The following is a 26700-nucleotide window of genomic DNA, read 5'->3' on the forward strand; positions in this document are numbered from 1 at the left end:
GCTCCAGACTATGTGTAAAAGTATGTTGCCACAGCAACTTGCACTCCCTGAATGAACTGTACCGCACTACCACCATGACTAACAGGATTTGACTATTTTATTCACTTATCAACCTACCCATGAATATATAGAGGTTTGTTACATTTCCTGACACGATTTGAGTACTCTGTTCCCTTGCCAGGCTGTTTTGCCTTGATGTCAGCTGTGGCCCACTGACAGCAAGTTGACTGAATCAGAAGGCTGTGGATTGAGGCCCCAGTTCAGAGACTTGAGTACTTAATCCAGGCCAAATCAAACCTTCAGCTCAACACTGAGGGAGAGATCATAAAAACCTCAGTGTTGGCAACATTTTTTTTTAAAAATCAATGCTTACTCCTTTCTCACTCAGTTAGAGCTTCCTTCTCTGTGTATCTGACTTTCTGTTGTGTATACTCCGCAATCCCACCTCCCCCCCCACCCCCCACCCTCCCACGAGCAGCCATTTTCAGCCAATACCATTTCCAGTGACTGTTGCTCGACTGTACTCATCGCTTGTTGGAAGGTAAAATGAGAGAAATAATTTTTTTTGCCTGGTCAGTGAAGAGGTCATTTTTCTCCCTATTTTCCGGTCATGTTGTTCCACACTCTGTTGCTTGGTCAGGAAGTCAGGGAAGCAGCGTGTCAGTGAGTCAATGCATGGGGCTGGCCTGAACTGAGTTGGCACTCTATCCTCACGGAGAGGTAGGACACATGAGGCCCAACGATTTCTCATAGAAACTCGTTTACAGTTGGTCATAGAGTCATAGATGTTTAACAGTGTGGATACAGGCCCTTTGGCCCAACTTGTCCATGCTGCCCTTTTTTTGTTAAAACCCCAGTTGCCTGTGTTTGTCCCATATCCCTTTATACCCATCTTACCCATGTAACTATCTAAATGCTTTTTAAAAGACAAAATTCTACCCGCCTCAACTGCTACATCTGGCAGCTTGTTCCAAACACTCACCATCCTCTACGTGAAAAAAGTTGCCCCTCTGGATCCTTTCGTATCTCTCTCCTCTCACCTTAAACCTATCCCCTCTAGTTTTAGACTCCCCTGCCTTTGGGAAAAGATATTGACTGTCTAGCTGGTCGCTAACCGAGAAACCTGCAGACATTCGCTCGCGGCCTCTGCTCACTGACAGGCCACAATGATGAGGAGATGCAGGCGTTGGACTGGGGTAAACATAGTAAGAAGTCTCACAAAACCTAGTCAAAGTCCAGCAGGTTTATTTGGTAGCAAACGTCACTAGCTTTCACAGCGCTGCTCCTTCGTCAAGTGATTGGGAGTTCTGAACTCCCACTCACCTGACGAAGGAGCAGTGCTCCGAAAGCTAGTGGCGTTTACTACCAAATAAACCTGTTGGACTTTAACCGGGATTTGTGAGACTTCTTACTGAGACCACAACGATACATTGCGAGTTTCCTCCAGGTGCTCCGGTTTTCTCCCACAGTCTGAAAGATGTGCGGGTTAGGTTGATTGGCCATCCTAATTGCTCCTTAGCATCAGGGGGATTAGTGGAGTATATATGTGGGGTAAGACCTGGATGGGATAGTTGCTGGTGCTGGTTCGATGGGCCGAATGGCCTCCTTCTACACTGTAAGGATTCTATAATTCTGGATGGGGAGGAGGAAAGAAACAATCAAAAGATCTCAAAGTAATGGGTGGCACAGTGGTTAGCACTGTTGCCTCACAGCACCAGGGGCCCGGGTTCGATTCCCAGCTCAATGTCTGTGTAGAGTTCGCACGTTCTCCCCCCTGTCTGCGTGGGTTTTCTCCGGATGCTCTGGTTTGTTCCCACAGTCCGAGACACGTGCAGGTTTGGTGGATTGGCTATGCTAAATTGCCCCTTAGTTCTGGGGGGTTAGCAGGGTAAATGGGATTACGTGGATAGGACTTGGGTGGGATTGTGGTGGGTGCAAAATCGATCGGCCAAATGGCCTCCTTTTGCACTGTAGGAATTCTATAAATAAAGAAATCTCTGGAAGTATTTTTGTCTCTGTCGCAACCATGCACCATTCTACTGATACAGCACGCAATTTGCAACTAACATGGTTCAGTTCTTTGCCTGCCCTCAAACAGCAGGCCCCCTTGTGTAGCATTCCTTTCTCCAGCACATGCTGCGACCTCATTGCCCTCAAACACTTGTCAAGGCTGCCTCGTTCCCTCTTGCACTCATTTGTAGCATAAAATGATGGACCTGCAAGAAAATGAGTGTTTTGAAAATATTACATTTATTAATAATAAAAGCGCGGTTTCATTTTATTTATAGACCAGTGCCCGTGCTGGTCTGTATAGCTTGGTGCTGGGGCCGTGATTCAGAGAGCTGGCTGTGAGGTACAAACGTGCTTATTGCTGATTTATTTAATGTACAAACACGGGTTCTTCCCTGTGCCTCCAATCTCTGAATCCCAAGGTAAATTTACGCTTTCTTGACTTCAACACAGTCAGTCATGGACAAAACATGGCAGGCACTATTAGAAAATAAAAGCTCTTTTTTTTAAAAATCAAAAGGCCTAGCGGTAAAACTTGGAGAGACAGGGATGTTTCACACTGCAGCGTTAAATAGGTGCCCCGCGATCACGCAGAGGAAAGTCCACACCAACTGAGCAAAGAACTCCGAGGCCTTTCATTCATCGTAGACCTCTGGCGTAAACAATCACCATTAAACACAAACCTCCATCCGGCCTGTGGGTTCAGCTGACAGGAGGAGACAGAGGAATGTGACGGGATTAGTGAGCAAGAAGAATCTGACCAGGACAGCGTCATCTGTCTTGTCCTCTGGGCCTGGAGGCAGCGAGGCAGCCTGGACAAGTGTTTGAGGGCACTGAGGTCGCAGCATGTGCTGGAGAAAGGAATGCTACACAAGGGGGCCTGCTGTTCGAGGGCAGGTAAACGCTCGGAAGGACAGCGGCACCTGTCAGGAATGAATAAAGGAGGCAACATCCGAGACATCTGCCAATTTCACCGCCGTGTGGGGAACACAAATTGCTTCTTTAAGAAAAATGGGACATTTTCAAACGCTTACACAAAACTTCCTGTTGTGGAATCTCTTTTCAAGTGGATTAGTAATCATAACCTCCCCTCCGCCCATATCTAAATTATAGTGCTAATAACATACAAGTGGTGAATTTATGGAAAGTCTTAATAACGCTTTGAAGAAAACAGGTACTTGTTTGCCAACAAAAGCAAATTAGTGCAAATGCTGGAATCCGAAACCAAAAAAGAGAAAATGTTGGAAAATGTTGGGTCATCTGGACTCAGAACGTCAGCTCTTTTCTCTCCTTGCCACATCTGCTGAGATTTTCCAGCATTTTCTTTTTTGGTTACTTATTTGTCAATATTTGTTTGGAGATTAGATAATGACTGCTCTCAGCGCACCTCCAAATGCACTAATTCCAGGCTGCCCACTTTGCACTGCATGTGTGACAGTCACAATCTGCTCCAGCCTCCTGGCCCAATCTGAGCTGCCCAGACCGCCCACCCACATGGACACGCCTGTTCAGTTAATATTCGTGGCTGTCACAGGGACTGGCAATGCCAAGAATATGACTGAACTAACAGGTTAGAAGGCAGCTTTTTGTGGAAGCAGAGAGGCAGATTCCATCTAGCAGTCTGTAAGATGGGTTCTAGCTAGCAGATCAGAAGCAAGAGTGTAAAAACCTGCGTGGAGGCAATTAAATTAAATCATTTCTTTGCTGAACCGAGAATAACTCCTCAATCGTGTACAGTGTGAAGAGGCTTTGGCCTAGTAGTATTATCGCTAAAGTCCTCAGGGACCTGGGTTCAAATCCCACCCTGGTAGCTGATGGAATTTGAATTTGATTTAAAAAAATATGGAATTAAGAATCCACTGATGTCTATAAAACCATTGTCGATTGCCAGAAAAACCTATCTGGTTCATTAATATCCTTTAGGGAAGGAAATCTGCCATCCTTATCAGGTCTGGCCTACGTGACCCCAGAACCACAGCAACTGGTTGACTCTCAACTGCCCTTGGGTAACTAGGGCTGGCCAGCCAGTGATGCCCATGTCCCACAAAATAATAAAAAAACTATATGCTGGCCTTTACTCATAGATCTATTTGATTAATGTTGTTTGGGAAGAGAGAAAGGCAGAAAGAATTCAGATCTTGCAAATGTATTTTGAACCAAAAGGGATAATTTCTACATAAACTGTGTGGTTGTGTTCAGTAGTTCTTATGCATGACTGTCTGACAGCATTATAGTCCTGTTTGTGTATTTGTGTCTTTTTTATTGTAAATAGTTTTTAATAAGTGTTATACTATGATTGGACTGCATTATTTATTCTTCTCACTGGGTCTTGCACGTGATCCTCACACTGTCTGTGTAAGCAAAACTATACACCACCACAAACCGGTGTTCCAGGTTGGGAACCCTCACAGATAACATCAGCTGGGCTCATGGCGATGGTCCATGGGAAGCCTCACCAGAGTCCAATTGGGTATTACACCAGTAAATGAACTTTCTTCCTAAAAAAGTGGTGGACTTAAAGTCTTTGAATATTTCTGAGGCAGGGGTGGATAGATTCTGGGTAAGCAAAGGGGTATTAGGTTATTAGGGGTAGGTGGGATGCAGATTGGAGGTTACCACCAGACCAGCCATGATCTTATTGAATGGCAGAGGGGCTGACTGGCCTAAGCCTGCTTCTTGTTCGTGTGAACCACTTTTATATCATAGTTTGACCAGTATCCTCAGATACTGCAATCCATGTCCAAATGCAGCAAGACTTGGACAATATCCAGGCTTTAGCTAACAAATGGCAAGTAGCTTTCGTGTCACACAAGTGCCAGGCAATGACCATCTCCAACAAGAGAGGATCTAACCATTGCCCCTTGACATTCAATGGCATTATCATGGCTGAATTCTCCACCATCAACATCCTGCATTACCACTGATCAGAAACTGAACTGAACTGCCATATAAATACTGTGGCTTCAAGAGCAGGTCAGAGGCTGGGAATTCTGTGGAGAGTAACTCATCTCCTGACTCCCCAATCCATCTTTGACAAGGCACAAGTCAGGAGTGTGATGGAATACTTTCCACTTGCCGGGATGGGTGCAGCTCCAACAACACTCAAGAAGCTTGACACCATCCAGGACAAAGCAGCCTGCTCGATTGGCACCATATCCACAAGCAGTCACTCCCTCCACCACTGATGAATTGTAGCAACCGTGTGTGCCATCTACAAGATTCCTGAGACAGCACCTTCCAAACCCATGACCACTACCATCTAGGAGGATCAGGGCAGCAGATACCTGGAAATACTGCCACTTGATGGTTCCCCTCCAAGTCACTCCATATCCTGACTTGGAAATATATCGCCGTTCCTTCACTGTCACTGGGACAAAATCCTGGAACTCCCTTCCCAACTGAACCAGGGGTGTACTTACACCACAGGAACTGCAGCAGCTCAAGAAGTTGGCTCACTGGCATCTTCTCAAGGGCAACTAGAGATGTCAATAGATGCTGGCCCAGTCAGCGATGCCCACATCCCATGAATGAATTTCTTTAAAATTTAGATGCGTGACATGAATGGGAAATGAACTCTATCAGCTGGTTGAACGACAAGCATAGATTGAAAAATCTATGCCCAAATCCAAACAGTTTAGTCTGAGGTTGGCCGAGGTTAATCAGCTAAAATTAAGAGGTAAATTTTCCAGCCCCATTGTCCACAGAATCGTCACAGATGGGACAGAAAATGAGACAGACCCTTTCAAAATCCATTGACCTGGGGCAGGAATTTCCAGTTTTGAGCTGGGGGCGGGATTGGAAAATCCCACCTCATGTATCTAACCAGCATGAAACACTAGTGAGATTCCAACTAACCTATCTGCCAAGACTTGCCTTGTGGTGTTACCTGGCTTCCTTATGCAGGGACAACCAAACATACAACTAGCAATGGGAAGGCAATGGCCTAATGGTATTATCACAAGGCTATTAATCTAGAAACTCAGCTAATGGTATAGGGACCTGGGTTCGAATCCCGCCACGGCAGATGATGGAATTTGAATGCAATGAAAAATATGTGGAATTAAGAATCCACTGATAACCATGAAACCATTGTTGATTGTAGGAAAAAACTCATCTGGTCCCACTAATGTCCCTTTAGGGAAGGAAATCTGCCATCCTTACCTGGTCTGGCCTACATGTGACTCCAGAGCTACAGCAATGTGCTTGACTCTCAACTGCCCTCCAAGGACAACTAGGGATGGGCAATAAATGCGGGCCAGCCAGCGACGCCTGCACCCCACGAATGAATAAAGAAGGATAATGCAATTAAATCCTTCTTTGCTTTCTTATCCGAGAATCTCAAGACGAAAGGGAACTCACGGCTAAACCTAGCATATTTTGTCTACAGAAATTTATCTCCTCATTCAGAGAACAACAACGCTGAGCAGTTTTATGAAATGTAGTTTAAGCACATTCTCAAGGTGAGACTCTGCTCGAAGACCTTTACTCTGAAAACAAATCCTGCTCCCATTTTCCCCCAACTCCAGATCTTAAACATCGACAGTTTTACATAAAGATTACAGATATCACAACTTTCCAAGCAGGGTCGCTTCAGAAGGGTTGAGAGACAATTACGTTGCTCCCCACACAAAACATATTTCCATTGCTTATTGATTGTTCAGTTCAATCTATCAGCCTTTGAATGATTCCCTTTTCATAGATCACTCTCTCTGCTAATTGATTTTTCTTTTATTACACAGAACACTGGTTCCAAACCCAGTATCGTTCACAACAGAGACAGCATCAAGGCTGCTGAGGCAAGACTTTTTCAGCATTTGTAACAGATGGGTTTAACTGACTGCTGATACAATACAAAGAAATAGCAGTGCATAGCAGCATTGTGGAGTATATGAGTATATTTTCTAATACTGTAAACACAATGTATGTATTTTCCACACATTCCCCTGCTACGTGTCTCGCAGCTGCAGAGGCAGCTGGCCATTAGCCAACTTTGGGATCTCCTGGACCTGTCTCTGTCAGCGGCATTTCCCGTTGATCGCACCTTCTGCTGCTGGGAACGGCTGGAAAACTCTGGCCAGTAACTCTGAATTAAAGAATTGCATTGCAACCTTATATGTACTGACGTTAGGCACTTTTAGGGCCAGGGTTAGGGTTAGGGAAGGCGGTGGCCTGGTTGTATTATCACTAAACCCCAGAAACTCAGCTAATGCTCTGGGGACCTGGGTTCAAATCCCACCATGGCAGCTGGTGGAAATTGAATTCAATAACAAAAATCTGGTATTAAAAATCTACTGACGACTATGAAACCCTTGTTGAATGTCGGAAAAACCCATCTCGTTCACTAATGTCCTTTAGGGAAGGAAATCTGCCGTCCTTACCTGGTCTGGCCTACATGTGACTCCAGAGCCACAGCAATGTGGTTGACTCTGAACCGCCCTTGGCCACTAGGGATGGACAATAAATGTTGGCCCCGCCAGCAACACCTATGTCCTACAAACGAATAAAAATAAATAAGGCGATGAAACACCCAAGGCTTGTCACAGGAGTATTATGGAAGAATGTGTGATGCTCAGTTACATGAGAAGATAAGGTTGGCCACCCCATGGTTTGGTGGAGAGAGGGTGTTTGATAGGCAGGTGGGTGGCGAGTGGGATATCCGCCGCTTTCCTCTCTCTGAGCTAATAAAGTTCATTGTCAGGAAGGCCCATGGACAGTCTTCCCAACCCACTGCCAATTGAGGCCTGTAATTTGGTAACGTGTCCAACTCAGGGTCCCATCCTACAGCCACTGGTGCATCCGTCCAGTTGGGCGCTGGAAACACACCATGCGGGAAACCCAAAAGATAAACCCTCGCATGAGGAAGAGATTCCTTTGTTCAAAAGCACTCAGTCCCTGATCAAAGAATCCACCATTGAAAGGGGAAAAAGGCTTTTGAGAGCTGTGGAGTGTAATAACTCAGGAAGGCTGGCTGGAAAAGGAACATGGTTTGTTTACAGAATGCAAAGTAAAACCACAAGAGGCTGCCTGGGTTAAGTAGTTCAGCAGGCTCAGTCCTGGGCCTGCCTTATAAAAGGCCTAGGTAATGAGTTCCAGCTGGGCAGGCCATTGCCTGTTACCAGGGGAACTCATGTGCAACAAGCCCCACAAGGAGATCAAGCAGTGCATCCCCTTGGACCTTGTGAAGGTTATCTTTTTTCAATTCATTCATGGGATATGGGTATCATTGGCATTGGCTGGCCAGCATTTACTGCCCATCCCCAGTTGCCCTTATTCGGAGAGCAGTTGAGAGTCAACCACATTTCTGTGGCTCTGGAGTCACATGTAGGCCAGACTAGGTAAAAATGGCAGATTTCCTTCCCTAAAGGATGTTAGCGAATAGATGGGTTTTTCCGACAATCGACAATTGTTTCACGGTCATCAGTAGATTCTTAATTCCAGATTTTTTTTATTGAATTCAAATCCCAGCAAATGCACTGGCGGGATTCGAACCCGGATCTTTGGAAAATTAGCTGAGCTTTTGTATTAATAGTTTAGCAATAATGCCATTAGACCATTGCCTCCTCTTAATGTACAAATACTTGCTGTAAATAAAGAGTAATGGTTTTGATAAACTACAGACACAAGCAGCATACTCTGGGAAAACATACAATCGCCAAACTCTGCGTGTGGGCCCAACGCTACCACAAGAGTCACAGCCCTGACCTTGCTGCTGGCCCTGATCCAACACTGCAATGTTGGATCAGGGCCCCAGGCTGAAACCCCAGGGGAGACCTAAATAAACACAAATGCATTAGCTTAGCTTAAAACAACCACCTCAGGTACTTATCCTATTCTCCCAGTTACTAATTTAAAAGATTTAATAGACAAATTGGCATCCTTCAAAACAGAGCAGAATTTTAAATATACCCCATACAAGAAACATGACATAAATATGTTTCTTAAAGGCACAGCATCATCACAATGGTGGGTGTGGGAGGCATGGCTTACTGACCTTACTGATCTCAGTTCCCCTCAGAACTGTTTTGCCGCATTTAAACATCCAATGAGAAAAATATCTTGGAATCCTTCGGACGGCACAGTGGTTAACAATGCTGCCTCACAGTGCCAGGGACCTGGGTTCAATTCCTGGTTTGGGCCCCTGTCTGTGACGTTCTCCCTATGTCTGTGTGAGTTTCCTTTGGGTGCTCTGGTTTACACCCAACAGTCTGAAAGATGAGCCGGTTAGGTGCATTGGCCGTGCTAAGTTCTCTCTCAGTGTACCCGAACAGGCACTGGAGTGTGGCAACAAGGGGATTTTCACAGTCGTTTTGGGCGCCGCACCTGCGCAAAGATATTTTGGCCTTGGAGGGAGTGCAGAGGAGGTTTACTAGGCTGATACCGGAGTTGAGGGGGTTGAGCTATGAGGAGAGGCTGAATAAACTAGGCTTGTACTCGTTAGAGTTTAGAAGAATGAGGGGAGATCTCATTGAGACGTATAAGATGATGAATGGGATGGATAGGATAGAGGTGGAGAGACTCTTCCCGCTCAAAAAAGACAGTAGGACTAGGGGGCACAGCCTCAAGATAAAGGGGGGGCGGTTTAGAACGGAGTTGAGGAGGAACTTCTTCACTCAAAGGGTGGTGAATCTCTGGAATTCTCTGCCTGTTGAAGTGGTGGAGGCTGCCTCGCTAAATATTTTTAAGATGCGGGTTGATGGGTTTTTGATAAGAGAGGGGATTAAGGGTTATGGGGAGAGGGCGGGAAGGTGGAACTGAGCCGCGACAGATCAGCTATGATCTTATTGAATGGCGGGGCAGGCTCAAAGGGCTAGATGGCCTACTCCTGCTCCTATTTCTTATGTTCTTATTGCAGTGTCAATGTAAGCCTACTTTAAACTTTATAGTGCTGAAGGAGGCCATTCAGTCTGCTGACTCTCTGACAGATATCTTACCCAGACTCTCTTCGTCACACTGTCTGTAACCCTGCACATTTACTGCTGCTAATCGCCAGAACTCAATATTACATTTTCCTTGATTGGCCACTTCTGGAGATTCGGATTTAGCGTTTATTAATTTTGGTTACTATTAGTTTCAGTTTCCGAGATACTGCCAACTTGCACTGACATAATTCATGGGAGGAAAACAGATGGAATGAAAACTCGTTGAGACATTAACCTCAGAGCCTCAGTTTCTGTTCAGAATACTTGCTTTGGGAGAGAATAAAATTTACAGCCATTTGATTCAAGCATTAAATCCCAACATAACAGCAAAGAAATACTCAACTCCTTCAGTTTTAATCAACAAAAGTAATAAAATGCAACTGTTATTTGTTTTCTGGTGTCACAAGTAGGCTTATGTTAACACTGCGATGAAGTTACTGCGAAAATCCCCGAACACACTCTGGGAGTCAGTTCGGGTGCACTGAGGGAGAATTTAGCATGGCCAATGCGCTTAACCAGCTCGTCTTACGGGACTGTGGGAGAAACCTGGAGCACCCGAAGGAAACCTACACAGATGCAAGAGAGAACATGCAGACTCTGCACAGACAATGGCCCGAGCCGGGAATAGCGTGACCAACGCACCTAACCAGCATGTCTTTCGGACTGTGGGAGGAAATGGGAGCACCCGAAGGAAACCGCGTGGCCAATGCATCTAACCAGGTGAAGAGTAAGCTGGGAGATAGATCCTAAGAATTGCGATTGTAATGAGAAGCGATGATGTACGAGGAGACAATGAGACGCGCAAGTTTTTAAACAAGGAAGCATTTTTGTAATGTTATTGAGACAAATCTGTAACAATCCATCCAAAGTAGATGAAGGCCAAGCTACTGGGTTAATCCCAAGACGTCAGGTTTCCATCAGAAATGATGCATATCGACTCTGGGCCTCAGGACACTCATCAAGGGTTTCAGTTCAAGCAGCATTATCTCAGCTCTGTCTAGATGTAGTTGATGAATTGCCCAGATTACTGCAGTGTTGTCACTAAATACACTGCTGTATTAGGTAATGCAACGCACCAACATTTTGATCAAGTACCTTTTACTCGAAAGATATGTTATATATCAAAGGTCAGATAGCGACACACTCCCTCATGTGACTGTGAGACCTTCCTCAGTGATTTATTTAACAATTCCCCTCATTCATTGCCTGCACGAGTCATCAGCTAGGTCACGGTCTGCAAAACCAGTGTAGGATGGCGTTGCTTTTGTTAACAGCTGTCCAGTCACTGCGATTTCCGGCAAAGTTGGAGAAAATTTAAGGAGTAACAGCTTCACAAATGCGCTTGCGGTTTCATCAGATGAGTTGTCATTGCCGCTCAGTGACTGATGAAGAATATAAACAGCTAAAGAAAACTATATTGTGCAACATAGTTGTCCAGTTACAGCAGGGGTGGGGGGAGGAATAATCTTGGCAAGGTCAGTCCTAAATGACTTCAAAGCAAGGATGAACAGAAATAGTGGAGCGAAGAATGCATATGAGGAGGGATAACTTAAATAATTCTGCGCAGCGACCAAACCAAGCAGCAAGGATAGTTGGAAAGGTTAGAAAACATGATAATTACATTTCAAATTGCCAAGGAGAATTGATTTGATTTATTCTTGTCGCATGTATTATTATACAATAAAGAGTATTGTTTCTCGCACGCTATACAGACAAAGCATACCGTACATAGAGATGATAAGGAGAGGGTGCAAAATGTAATGTTACAGTCATAGCTAGGGTGTAGAGAAAGATCAACTTGATATGAGGTAGGTCTATTCAAAAGTCTAATGGCAGCAGGGAATAAGCTGTTCTTGAGTCGGTTGCTATATAATTGCAGACTTTTGTATTTTTTTCCTGATGGGAACAAGGTGGCAGACAGATTGTCCGGGGTGCGTGGGGTTCTTGATTACGATGGCTGCTTTACCGAGACAGTCGGGAAGTACAGACAGAGTTAATGGACGGGAGGCTGGTTTGAGTGATGAATTGGGCTACATTCATGTTACTTTGTGGTTAAGCCAGCGTGCTTAACCAGAAGAAATCCAGAGCACTTCAGAATGAATAAAATTTTACTTTTAAGGGTAGTCACTGTTGAAATGTAAGAAATGCAGCAGCCAATTTGCACAAAGCAAGTTCCTCCAAATACCCATGTGATGAGGGGTAATCATTGACTGAAATAAACTCCTCTGGTCATCAGTCATGAACATCATCGGGCTGGGGTTTCTGCTCCCCCATCGATCTGTTTGAAGGTAGGGTCATCATGTAAAGTCTAGTAGGTGGCCTTCTCGCTGCCGATCCTCTACCAACGTCTCCCCCCACCTGTCTGAAGTTTTACGGGAGGGTAGGGGTAAGGAGAGAAGGGGGATGTGTTGGCCATCTGTCCACCCCTGTGCCAATCAAGGCCCTCGTGCAGCCTCTTCCTTCCCCCTCTGGTATTTCACACGTGATGATGGAAGGCCCTTGCCATACAGGCTGAGCTACTGGTGCTGGTGTCAGTTGGCCTTCAGTGGGGGAGAGGGGGCCCTTTATTGTGGCCCCCTGTACCCATTAGATGCAACCCCCCCCACCCCCTACCACAAAGGTTATTCCTCCCACTTAACACCACCCACCACACCCTCACTCAGTCTCTCACTGCAACCTCCTACCCCAGGCCTACCTACCAATCAAGGCTCCTCAGCATTGGGGACCACCTGTGGTCCTGGCAGTGACTCCCAATGGCGCTGGATTTGGGCATGGCTGGCTGGGCCAGCACTTGTTGCCTATCCCTAATTACCCTTGAATTGAGTGGTTTGCCAGGCCATTTCAGAGGGACAGGTAAGAGTCAACCTCATTGATGTGGGTATAAAATCACATGTGGGTCAGACCAGGTAAGGATGGCAGATTTCCTTCCCAAAGGAAAGTAGTGAACCAGATGGGTTTTTACGACAATCAATGACAGTCGTCATGGTCATCGTCACTGAGACTAACTTTAGGTTCCAGATTTTTATTAATTGAACTTAAATTCCACCAGCTACCATGGTAGGATTTGAACCCATGTCCCCCCTGGGCCTCTGGATTACCACTGTCAGGACGTTATCACTACACCACTGTCTCCCAATGCTTTGCTGAGCATTGCTAGATTAGACAGGGATATCTCACTCAGGAATGAATATTTCCACACTGACAAGGAAGTGGATGTTATGGAGTTGAATAGCACCAGAATATGCTTAACCTTTCTCGAGAGTTATTGACTGGTTACTTCGCAGTGCTCCAGAATATTTACTTATCTCCTGTCCAATTCTCTCTGCGTCTGCCTGCTCCACTTGACTTGTAGATCAGACTAAAAGATTATCGTACAGTTTGGTCTAATCAAAATGAAAGCGAGTCATTGAGGAATGTAAGAAAGCATGGAGTTGAACAAAAATAGAAACTATTAAGAGAGACTACAGAGAAAATAAGAATTAGGTTGAAATTGAAGGAGCCGAGGGAATGAAGCAAGCGCTTAAATCTTATTTCTGTGAATAATTAGTTTCAGTATAAGAATAACATGAGCTTTGATTTATTTACATGAATGTTAGCCTTATAGAATACCCACACTGCAAAAGGCTGCCATTCGACCCTGCACTGATCACAATCCCATCCAGGCCCCATCCCCGTAACCCCACATATTTACCCTGTTAATCCCCTGACACTAAGGCCAATTTAGCATGGCCAATCAACCTAACCCGCACATCTTTGGACTGTGGGAGGAAACCCACGCAGACACGGGGAGGACGTGCAAACTCCACGCAGACAGTCACCCGAGGCTGGGATTGAACCCAGGTCCCTGGTGCTGTGAGGCCGCAGTGCTATCACTATGCCACCCCAGTGTATTATAGCCATGGTGATAACCAAGGCAGAATTAGCCATTTTCAAATCTCACAGCTGAAGTAGAATTTATTTATTAGTTACAAATAAGGCTTACATTAACACTGCAACAAAGTTATTGTGAAATTCCCCGCATCGCCACAGTCCGGCACCTGCTCAGGTCAATGCACCTAACCAGCACGTCTTTCAGAATGTGGCAGGAAACCGGAGCACCCAGAGGAAACCCATGCAGAGACAGGGGGAATGTGCACACAGGCAGTGACCCAAGTGGGGAATTGAACCTGGATCCCTGGTGCTGTGAAGCGGCAGTGCTAACCACTGAGCTACCATGCCGCCTGGTTATGGGGTACTGACATGTTTGTTCCTGTCCAATTTGCGCATCTTTTCATCGTGTGGGCTTTAAGAAAAAAATCCTATTGTTTTACATATGGATTTCCACAACATCTTCTGGTGACAGATGATAGCTGAACTTGCCCTCAGCATTGCTGGAGTTTTGCGAGGATTGGGTCTGGTGTGGGATGAGAGTCAGGGATAAAAGAGCCAAATTTCCCACTTCAATCAATATTCAGGAAGGTGCATTGGCCTAACCCTTCCAGATCCACCCGCCGTGGGATTCGTCACGAGCGGGAGGGATAATTGGACAGAGCAGTGAAAAGTCCATTAACCTCGGGTGAGATTTTCCAGTCCTGGGGCAGGCGTGACTGAAAACTCCCACCCATGAATTGATATGCTTTCACTCATAAAGAATGTCCAGTTGGCTGAGATACCCGAGAGTTGACAGCCTCGTGGTGCTGGATGACTTGTTTATTTACATTGCATATATGAAGATCATGTAACAACATCGTAGCAGAAGGAAATCAGGCCATTGAAAAGGCAAATACACATCTTAGTCTTGTAGCTGGAGGAGGAAAATATTTGAAATTTAGCAAGATTCGTCAAGCTTCAGTTGGAACACTGATGGCAGAATTTTATGTTTCTCCGCCGACAGATTTGTATGTGAGGTGTGGCCATTAAATATCTCAGATGGCCTTTCCACTGCACTCCCATCTGTCCCGACCTCTCTGTAGTTTTAAGATGGGAGAGGCCAGTCTGCCCTTGCTCCAATTGCAATCCTTAAATGGCCAATTATTGACCACTTAAGGGATGTTTCCTACCCAGCCTCGATTTCCAGGTTGCTGGGAGGGGTTCAGGGAGCCTGAAAAGTAACCCTGCTCAGACCTTGGATGAACATAGAACATAGAACATTACAGCGCAGAACAGGCCCTTCGGCCCATGATGTTGCGCCGACCAATTAAGAGAAAAGCAATGACCCTCTAACCTAAACCAATCCCTTTCCATCCATAAACCTATCCACAGACCACTTAAACGCCCCCAAACTAGGCGCATCTACAACTGCAGCAGGCAGGGCATTCCATTCCCCCACCACCCTCTGGGTAAAGAACCTGGGTAAAGATGGGAAGGGTATAGCGCCTCTTTCAGCAGCCTCCTTTTAACATTGGGCAGCTCCACTCCCCCTTGCCAATAGGTCTGGCCCCCTTGTAGGTACTTTCTCCCCCACTGCCTCACCACCAAAAACCCCAGCCCCTTGTGCTCACACCCCTCAGCCTCACCTTCCCCCCTGGCCCTTAGCTCATCCTGGACCCCTGGAACTTTGGGCGCAATTAATTCTGTTCATTGGTAGTGAGGCAAAAGTTGTAAGCAAAGGAGCTAAAGAGAGATTTAGGCCCTTTGCTGATTACACTGACACTGACTAGCATTAGGATTTCTCTTCCTCAAACCACTATTGATGCACAATGCACAAAAAGGGGAGATGTAGATAGTTATTTGACGAACAGGATTTGTTAAGGACACAGGGAGTGCACAAATGCTTCAACAGGTACAGAGAAAAACATCATGAAGAGACTTGACAGAGTGAAAGATCTGTAAAGTTAATTTATTAGTCTTAAGTAAGGCTTACATTAACACTGCAATGAAGTTACTGCAAAATTCCCACAGTCACCACATTCTGGTGCTCATCTGGGTCAATGCGCCCAACCAGCATGTCTTTCAGACTGTGAGAATAAACCAGAGCACCTGGAGGAAACCCACACAGACACAGAGAGAACATGCAAACTCCACACAGGCAGTGATCCCAGCCACGAACTTGGATCCCTGGCACTGTGAGGCAGCAGTGCTAACCACTGTGCCACACCATATTTTCACGTTGCACGATTAAAGATAATTAGGTGGCCATGATTTTGGCCTTGTCCCCATCATTGTGAAAGTCTGTATATTCTACTCAGATCAGAGGTCTGAAAGACATTCAGTTGGTTACTTAAATATCATATTGATCCCACACTTAAGGAAATCTCGCTAATGCTTTCATAACTTGTTTTGTATGGTCTTTCTTCAATAATAAAAAATAATATTGTGGCAATTTTATTGAGTTTCTCCAGCTCATTACTGTAAATGTCATTTTTAATTAAATGGTAAAGTGAGAGGATTTTAATCAATGTTGGATCAATTGTATTGTTAAGCGAAAACTGACTGTTTTGCCATCCAGTGGGGAAACTCTCCTAACCACATGTGCCTTACGCAACCAAGATGTGGAGATGCTGGCGTTGGACTGGGGTGGGCACAGTAAGAAGTCTCACAATATCTGTGTGACGCAGAATCGCCGAGCAGAAACTGATAGCCAAGTTCCACACTCATGAGGATTCCCTCAACCGGGGTCCTGGATTCATGTCACACTACATGTAATCCCCATCATTTATCCTCGGCTTGCAAGATCTTACTAAATGTCCTGGCTTGAGACAATTCACACCTCTTTAACCTGTCATTATCCCTCTCTCCACTCACACTGTCTGTACCTATCAAGACTTGATTACCTGTAAAGACTCGCATTCCAACCATGATCTTGCAATTGTGTCTCTGTCTATATATGCCGACTATATGACCTCCACTCAGCTGATGAAGGGGCAGCGCTCCAAAAGCTCGTGATTCCAAATCAACCTGTTAGACTTTAACCTGGTATTGTGAGACTTCGAACTGTTAGGTAACCAAAGCACACAGTGGCACAGTGAAATTATCACTGCACGAGCAATCCAGTCACTCAGGGTAATGTTCCGGGGACCCAGGTTCGAATCCCACCATGGCAGATGGTGGAATTTGAATCCAATAAAAAATTCTCACAGTTCTCACAGGTGGGCTTTCCACTTTACTGGGGCCTTGAATGAATATAAGGTCTGAGCTAGCTGGTTAAGTGTCTGAGGTCATTGAAATTACACTGGACCTATCCCTCTAGGAAGTGATACAGGGTTCCTCTCAGTTCGGAAACCATTTGGGAAGGACTCCTCTTGCTCAAGCTAAATCCCAGTCCATGCGTCTGGATTACTAGTTCAATAATGCAACCATTATGCTACCAGTTCTGAGCTCACCTACTATCCAAACACCTCCACTGAAGACAATCTGCAGAGGGACTTTTGGCCAAGTTTTCTGCTCCCAATCCCAGGGACAGTGATGACCAGTGGTTTGCCCATCTGCTGCCAGTCTAGTTCAGGCTGTCCAATATGACAAAGGACAGGTTCTCAAGCCACAGAATCACAGAACTGTTACAGCAGCAAAGGAAGCCATTCAGTCCTTCATTATGGTGCAGCACCAGTGGCACAGTGGTTAGCACTGCTGCCTCTCGATGTTAGGGAGCTGAGTTCAATTCCAGCTTTGGGTGACTGTCTGTGTGGAGTTTGTGTGTCCATGTGGTTTTCCTCCAGGTACTCCAGTTTCCTCCCACACTCCAAGAGTTAGCCATACTAAATGTGGGAGGTTGCAGTGACAGGGTGGGGGAAAGGACCTGGGTAAGATGCTCTTTTGGAGAGTCAGTGCACACTCGATGGGCCAAATGGCTTCCTTCTGCATTGTAGAGATCGTAAGTATGTGTCGGAGCGGGTTAAATATTGGCTGGGGTACCAGAGATAACTCCCCCACTCTTCTTCGAGATACATGTTCCCCCAGTAGATCACTGCACTATCAACTTTGATTTTGGTGCCTAAGTGCTGGGATAGAAAGCTTGGAGCTTTCTGACTGTTATAATCCAGGTCAGAAACTCCAAGCTGTTTTATAGATCATAAGTTTTGCAACTTGAATTCCTGCATGGGTAAGCATCTGATGTTTCACTCCAAGTATGATTCAAATGATGCACTGGGGAGCTTTGCTCAAACAAAGTTTATTTAAAAATAAAATTAACATAACTTCTACCAATTACAAACAAGAAAAAAAAACCATGGTATTGCCTAAACCTTAAAAGTTCAGAATACTATTGCAACCAAACAAACCTTCTTATAAACATACGCCCTTGTTTCAGTTTAGCACAGAAAATATGAACACTCACGTGATGCTGGATTTTCTAGCTCTGCTATACCTGCTGTGAATTAGTCCTTTGAATGGAGAATTGAAACCCTGACTTCCCAGCCCTGGAGTTTCCAGCCCACCTCGAGGTAGAGATGCAGCCACTGTTTGCTTCTATTTGGCTAACCACCAAGAGCACAATTTTCACTCCAGAAAGGCAAAAAAAGATTGCTCCCGACTAGCCAGCAGGAGTTCTAATACCAGGGAGAGAGACAAACACACTGCATCCAGCCTGGAAACCAAACACCTTCTAACCAGCCAGCAGTCAAAACTGAAAAGAAGAACTCTTGTGAGAATAACCACTGTCCCACCTGACCTCTCTTTTATTCTTCCCCCTAACAGTTCAAAACAGTTGTTAAACTCAAACTCCAGGAGAGTGCATCAGGCCCCAAATTAAAAATAAACAAAAAGCCTGTTATATGACTTTAATAACAATAAAAGGACATTGACTCAGACAAATCGGCAACAGGCACAAAAGCTGGACTTAAAAGAGCTGCACAGGAACACAATCAAAATTAAAGGCACAGTAGTGTCACACTGATCCACGTGATTCAGGACCATACCAGATAGGAGAGATTTAGCCATGGTGTCATTAACAAAGTACTGGTCAGAGATCTCAGTAGAAAACTACAATCAAAACTATCAACGCCAAAGTGGAAACCCAACAAAATTAAAGTTTATTTATTAGTGTCATAAGTAGGCTTATATTAACAATGAAATTACTGTGAAAATCCCCTGGTTGCCACATTCCAGCACCTGGTCGGGTACACTGAGGGAGAACTCAGCATGGCCAATGCACCTAACCAGCACTCAGACAGTAGTTTTCACATATTTTACAGCATTGCAAAACCAAACTTGTTTTGCTTTGGTTTCTTGCATTTAATTTCACTGGCATTAACAATGAATTATTTTAAAAAAGTAAATAAAATGTAACTATTTGTTGCTGAAAAAGAAACACAAAAGAAACGTGATGGCCGCAGCATTGAACTTGGGCATCTTAGACTTTGGTGGATTTGAATGTGATAAATAAGCAAGAACGAATCAAGGGCTTTACATCTTCATGTTGCCCTGCATCCAAACTGGTATCTCAATGACATGCACCGATATTCATCTCAGTAACTGGACCTTAACACTGCTTGTCGTTATCTCACACGACCTCCCATAGTTTCTGCTTTGGGGACCTAGTCATCTGAATTGCTGGTTCCCCCGCCATGCTGTGACACCTGCCAGCTACTCTTCACTCTGGCAAAAGCCGGGAACTGCAGGAAGAGTCTGTGCTCCGGTGGGAAGACACACAAACACAGGACAGTTTTCTCACCGAATGGAAAGGTAAAGGTTGATTCCAACCTCAGCTTGTTGAAATTCAGATTCCGCGTTCATTTGTGTCACACACTGACATGCTAACGAAAGAGATAATGAATGAGGACCAATGAAGGATGGAGGGAATAATCATGAGGACATAAAAGCACTTACAGTCATCTATTGAAAGATATTCCAATCTTCTAATGTTGTCCATCAATGCTCACTGGTCTGATATTACATATTGGTCTCGGGGGACGCATAAACCATGGTTGTTGCCAGCTGAATATATAAAAATGTCCATTTATGTTCAGATATGGTTAGCTTAAGTGCCTGCCTTTCCTGACTTTTCAAAGAGTAACTGCAGCTTCCCTCTGCATAGGCAATAAGCAAAAATAAATATATCTTATTCTGTACGTGTGTGTGTATAAATCAAATTGCATGCAGTTTTAGATACAAAGCATCTATTGGCGTTTCATTTATGTCTCAGCATTGCCTCTGTGAGAGAATTCTATTTAATTATATAAAAGTTACATTAAACATGAAAGGTGTTTTCATCTATGCTCAAAAATTATTAAATTTTTGGCAGTTCGGTGGCTGTAGGCTTGTTGTATATCAGCTTTAGTTAAGCTACCATACTACAACAGGACACAAGGCAATTTGAGACACCCAACAAGCATAAATTGGACAGGTTTACAGTCCTCTCAGTGCCAACTATGAAATGTTGACCAATATCTCGGCTGTGACACAATATGACGGTGGCACAGTGGTTAGCACTGCTACCTCACAGCGCTGGGGACCCGGGTTCGATTCCCAGCTTGGGTTATGTCCATTACGGAGTCTGCATGTTCTCCCTGTGTCTGCAGGAGTTTTCTCCAGGTGCTGCAGTTTCCTCCCACAGTCCAATAGACGTGCTGGTTAGGTGCGTTGGCCTTGTCAAATTCATCCTCAGTGTACCCAAATAGGTGCCGGAGTGTGGCGGCTAGGGGATTTTCACACTAACTTCATTGCAGTGTTAATGTAAGCCTACTTGTGACACTAATAAATAAACTTAACTTAAATGATGCATCATCATCAAACTATAGAATCCCTACAGTGCAGAAGGAGGCCATTCGGCCCACTGAGCCTGCACCGACAAAAATCTCATCAGGCTCTTACCCCTGGATGTACTCTGCAAATACTCCTGACACTAAGAGACAATCTATCATGGGCCAATCCATCTAATCCTCACGTCTCTGAGCTGTGGGAGGAAGATATTCTGATTAGGTGAATTGGTCATTCTAAATTAACCCTAGTGTCAGGGGGTAAATATGTGGGGTTATGGGAATAGGGCCAGGGTGGGATTGTGGTCGGTGCAGACTCAATGGGCCAACTGGCCTCCTTCTGCACTGTAAGGATTCTCTGATCCTGTACTGATTGTATGAAGTCGGAGCATCTGGAGAAAAGTCACACAGACACAGGGAGAACGTGCAAACTTCACGTACCCAAGGCCGGAATTGAACCTGGGTGTCTGGCACTGCGAGGCAGCAGTGCTAACCACTGTGTCACTGCGCCACCCTAACTCCAAGCAAGTTTCATACTGGGATGCCTCATGAGGGATGATATTGTGGATCGTGGCGCATCACTGCACTAAACTTGCCACGCTCCCCGAATATGGAAAACACAAATCGGCAGTGGGGGGGATAGAAATTCCCAATCATGACTCTTGAAGGAATGGCCTTCAGTGGCAGCGTCAAAAATGTGGACCGAAATCCTGTAGTCATGCTCCTCATTCAGAGTCAATAATGTCATGTCATGGTGTGGCACGGTGGCACAGTGGTTAGCACTGCTGCCCCACAGCGCCAGGGACTAGAGTTCGATTCCTGGCTGGGGTCACTGTCTGTGCAGAATTTGTACGTTCTTCCCATGTCTGCGTGGGTTTTCTCTGGGTGCTCCGGTTTCCTCCCACAGTACAAAAATATGCAGGTTAGGTGGGTTAGCTTTGATAAAATTGCCCCTTTATGTCTCAGGGTATGTAGGTTGGAAGGATTAGTGGGGTAAACGTGTGGGGTTGTGGGATGGGATTGTTGTCGGTGCAGACTCGATGAGCCAAATCACCTCCTCCCGCACTGTAGAGATTCCATTCTATGATGAATCCCCCTACAAGCTGCTGAGGAAGCAGACACAATTGTCCCTCTTCCACCCCCACATTGCCTTTTCCATGTAAGTACCAGGGTGAAACTGTTTATGCAACTAGAAGTTATCGTTGTGTTAAGATGTGAACAGAATGGTTTTACCTTGAGACTCGATTTCCTTTTGAACATTCTGCACCCGTCTGTCAATATTATTCTTTGTTTTCCTTTTTCACTCTTACGCTGTACCAATGAGAAGCTCAGCACGTGTCCTGACCTCAAGCCTTTGGCAACTGTGATCTATAATTATTTGCGGGGAGGAATGCGAGCCTTCTCTCGATTTTTCTCTCCATTATTCTCATTTTACCCAGGCCAGCCCAGGAGCTGAAAGCACAGAGCTATGTGTAACACTGACCGCTTAACTTATAAATATTCACGTCGGGGCCAATGTTCAGCTACACGAAACAACTGAATGCAGGGAAGTCTGGAATGAGGTTAAAACAAAACGCTGGCCTACGGCGCATATTCCATGCATCACGATGCCCCACGCAGCTCACTTCATCCCCTGAGGGAGGTGGATAATGACAGATAATCACCCGAGAGAAAAGAACTCTGAAAAGTCTTTGTGACCCAAGGTAATCTTGTGAAATTCCAGAATACCAATTTAACACTGCCACCTACCTTACTCACCTCTGACTAGATACACTGTGCACCTTCGTGAACCCAGTACCATTTAAAATATTGATATCCAGTAAGTATAAATTCTCATGTATACATATATATATATCTCTGTATTTATCCTCAAACCCTCAGTTCTATTTTTAGCCATCTCTTCTGAGCTGGCATTGATTGTTACACTATGAGACTATTCTACTTTCCACTATCCTGGAAGGCGCAAGAAATACTCTCACAACACCAGGTTAAAGTCCAACAGGTTTATTTGGTAGCACGAGCTTTTGGAGCACTGCCCCTTCATCGGGTGAAGGAGTAGCGCTCCGAAAGCTTGTGCTACCAAATAAACCTGTTGGATTTTAACCTGGTGTTGTGAGTCTACTTACCGTGCCCACCCCAATCCATCACCGGCTTCTCCACATCATGACTACCTTGGAAGGGTTATTTTCCTAATCCCACGGGAGAGTTGTTAAATTTTGTACTCATTTCTCTATTCAAATTTCTCAGTGACATTCAAAGCTGAATAACTTGTTTCCTTTAAATTTTCACTGCCTCCAACATTTTTAGAATGTGAATCGTGGCCCCCTCTCATTTTCCAATTTAACCTAGGTTTAATGTGAGGTTTCTTTTACATTTTATAACTTTATAACCCTATCGCCACACTCCAACGGAGGAGAATTTAGCATGGCCGATGCACCCAACCAGCATGTCTTTCGGACTGTGGGAGGAAACCGGAGCAGCGGGAGGAAACCCACGCAGACACGGTGGGGGGACCTGCAGATTCCGCACAGACAGTGTGTCAATCCAGGGATCGAACCCGGGTCCCTGGCACTGTGAGGCATAGTGACACCAAGCCACTCACATGGAACAAGGCACAAACTCCTTATCACTCCGAAACATTAGCATTAATTTTGTCACTAGATTGTTTGACGATCTCAAAAAACCTCATAACTGGAACTTTATCATTAGGCCTTCTGGAAATTCAAATAAATTCTTCAAAGTAGCCCCTCAAATAATTCCAGTATATTTGTGAGGGGCAATCTATTGCTTGTAAAGCCTTTCCAGCTACGCTATCCTCTTTGACAAGCATGAATAAGGTCCTTTTTTAGGTTTGAGGATAAGTTGTTTCCAATCCAGTTTGCCGCATTCTGAGATAGCTGTTCAGGACAGTGCAGAATCTGGACGCTGCCACATGGGGGCAGTTGATATTTGGAGGGTCAGACAGATGGGTTGTCTGGAAATTTGCGTGCTCTTTCTGATGCCTCAACTTTGCTTCTACAGGTTCCCGGTGGAGCCTCTTGTTGTGCTTGGTGCGTTTCCGGATAAATCTTCCCAAACGGGTTTTCTCCGGTTTCCTCCCACACTCCAAAGATGCGCAGGTTAGGTGGATTGGCCGTGATAAATTGACCCTTTTGTGTCCCAAGATGTGTAGTTTCGAGGGATTAGTGGAGTAAATGTGCGGGGTTGTGAGAATAGGGTGCGGGAGGGGTTTGAGGGGGGGGGTGCGTCAGATGCTCAGTTGGAATGTCAATGCAGACTCGATGGGCTTCTGCACTATCAGGATTCTATGATTCCACAATTCTCCAGTTTGGTGGATCGCAGGCCAGTGTAGGCTGTGAGTCTGTAGGGATGTTTGTATCTCTGCGTGCATGTTTTGGGGATATCCTTAAAGCTTTCTCTGCAAACAACATTAGAACCTCTAATTCTCTAATCCATTTTATGACTTCTTGAAGAAAATAATAGCACTCATTGTTATTAATCTATGTGTACATTGAACCTCAAAGCCCTCTGTTCATTCTACACTCTAGCTGTGACTCTAACACTTTATTCTGCAGCTGCCCCTTCTCTCCTATGTACTCTATGAATGGTATGCTTTCTCTGTATAGTGCACAAGAAACAATACTTTTCACTGTATACCAATACACGTGACAGCAATAAGTCAAATCAAATCTTTAATCATGGATACATCTACCTCGGCATCACCCATTTCCTTGAGGATTCATAGTACATCCCAGCTGGCCAGGTATCCTTATGGAAGCTGAAATCTTTGAGCTACTTGCCAGCGTACATTTCCCTGGTATGTTACTATTTGCTTAGTTGATTTGACAGCATCCGGAAAGCTAAAGGTGATAAACCAGATGTGAAGAAGAAATTGGAACACATCTGCTATTTCTAGCCTCTATCATTTCAAGACATGTCCCCATAAAAAAAATCATAGTAAAGTTTACAGTATATTTATTAATCACAAGTAGGCTTACATTAACATTGCAATGAAGTTACTGTGAAAATCCCCTAGTCGCCACACTCCAGCGACTGTTCAGGTACACTGAGGGAGAATTTAGCATGGCCAGTGCACCCTAACCAGCACGTCTTTCGGACTATGGGAGGAAACCCACGCAGACATGGGGAGAAGGTGCAGTCGCCGTACGGACAGTGATCGCAAGCTGGGAATTGAACCCGGATCCCTGTCGCTGTGGGGCAGCAGTGCTAACCGTTGTGCCACCAATTTTCTAGCCCTTTCAGGCATCGGCCCTGTTTCAAATCTACGTTTTCTCAGACTTAATATACCCTTAAAAAGGTTGCAAATGTAAAGCTGGAGGACCCACACAGTATAATGCAAGATGTATCCCTTCTGCCAAAATGGAGGTTACCTGTAATGTCTGAGTAGCTCACTGAGGGCCTCTAGCTGGGAAACCAGGTACAGCATAATTACAGAGTATTCCTTATTTAGAAATACTCCCAATTTCAGCTTGATTTTTAGGTTTTTCCACAGAATATGCACGATTCCGTACTCTCACTTTCTCCGATTTAACCCTCTTATCTCCTATAACAATTTGTATCTATAAAGATCAATCGCACATCACCTTAGACTCAGCAAATGAGGAAGCTTCTGATGGCTTTTAAAATTTGAAGATATTTATTAGTGTCACAAGTAGGCTTACATTAACACCGCAATGAAATTACTGTGAAAATCCCCTAGCCGTCACACCCTGACACGTTTTCATTTTATTTCATTTTTAACTGTTCCCTACCTTTCATTCCTTTATTATCTTGCTTTATTTTTCTTCTCCCCCATTCTGTCCCCTTATTTTGTTCCCCCTTTCCTTATCTTTTCTCCCAGTTTGCTTCCCCTTTTCTCTCCATTTTACCTCTCTCCCACCCACCCTTCCCCTCCCCTCCCCTCCCCCCACATCTTCATCAGTCACAGTTTACCCTCTGATTTCAGCTTCTCTGCCATTTGGCCATTTACACCTTCTATTCTCTCTATGGGCTGCCATTAGCAGCCTTTCCCCTGGTTTCTGTGGCTATGACTTATCTTTCATTCCCTTGCCCGCAGTATAAATATCTCCCACTTTCTATGCCTTTTAGCTTTGACAAAGGGTTGTCTGGACAGCTCTTTTCTCACCTTACAGACGCTGCCAGACCTGCTGAGATATTCCAGCATTTTCTCTTTTGGTTTCACACTCCGACACCTGTCAGCATACACTGAGGGGAAATTTAGCATGGACAATGCACCTAACCAGAACGTCTTTCAGACTGTGGGAGGAAACCGGAGGAAACCCATGCAGATACAGGGAGAAGGTGCGGACTCCACGCAGACAGTGAGCCAAGCCGGGAATCAAACCTGGGTCCCTGGCGCTGTGAGGCAGCAGTGCCAACCAGGTTGGCTTTGGGGATTTGTGTTCATTCAATAAACTTAAAAATCAGAATCCCTTAACTACACAAGGTAATCTGCGGGAGCATAAACAAAACTGGAATATTTAATCTGGGCAAAAGGACACATCAGTATACAATGTTTGGTCAAAGCATTAGATTTTAAGAAGCATCTTAAAGCAGAAGCGGGGAGAGGTGGAGGGGCTTTGGGTGGGGATTTCCCAGCTTAGTGCTTTGGCAGCTGAAGCATGGTCAACAATAGTTAGGTGAAAATCAAGGCTGGAGTGCAGGAATGCAAAGTTCCACGTTAAAATATCCTCAATTTCAAACTTCACAGCAGACGAATGCTGCAAAATCCTCAGCAAATTTATGCAGAGTCACTTCTTCACTAAAGACCACCACGGGGTAACTACAGAAATTAGCCAATGATTTTAAAAATCAGCTGAAGCCAGGACTCCAACTGCTGAATAATAATTTTACATAAACCATTTTGTGAATTGCAGCAACGGTAGAACTTCTCTGAGTTGTTTAGTGTCGCGATTTGTCAATCTGAAAGTAAACAGGAGGATCTGCATTTATATAGCGCCTTTGACATCCAGAGGTATCATTCAACCGCACTGTAAAGCCAGTGAAGGACTTTGGAACTGTAATCATTGTTGTAATAGAAATTAGAAGCAGGAGTAGACCATTCAGCCGCTCATGCCTGCACCAACATTCAACTAGATCATGGTTGATCTTTTCCCTCAACCCCATTTTGTGTTTAGTAT

General features: G+C 44.9%; 1 protein-coding gene across 2 annotated transcripts in view; it reads right to left on the reverse strand.

Moving 5' to 3' along the window:
* The window catches only part of pacrg (PARK2 co-regulated), a 280072-nt gene that overhangs the window by 226863 nt on the left and 26509 nt on the right, over nt 1-26700 (reverse strand). The window contains exon 1 of one of the 2 annotated variants that reach the window (XM_080211247.1): nt 21773-21866. The exons of the other annotated variant lie outside the window; for it this stretch is intronic. Coding sequence (XP_080067373.1) covers nt 21773-21799 — 27 coding nt within the window. The 5' untranslated portion in view covers nt 21800-21866. Of the gene's footprint in view, nt 1-21772; nt 21867-26700 lie in introns of those variants that run through there. 2 annotated transcript variants of the gene reach the window in all.

The sequence above is a fragment of the Carcharhinus amblyrhynchos genome, chromosome 24, assembly GCF_965287045.1.
Source record: "Carcharhinus amblyrhynchos chromosome 24, sCarAmb.v2.hapA, whole genome shotgun sequence".
Taxonomy (NCBI): Eukaryota; Metazoa; Chordata; class Chondrichthyes; order Carcharhiniformes; family Carcharhinidae; genus Carcharhinus; species Carcharhinus amblyrhynchos.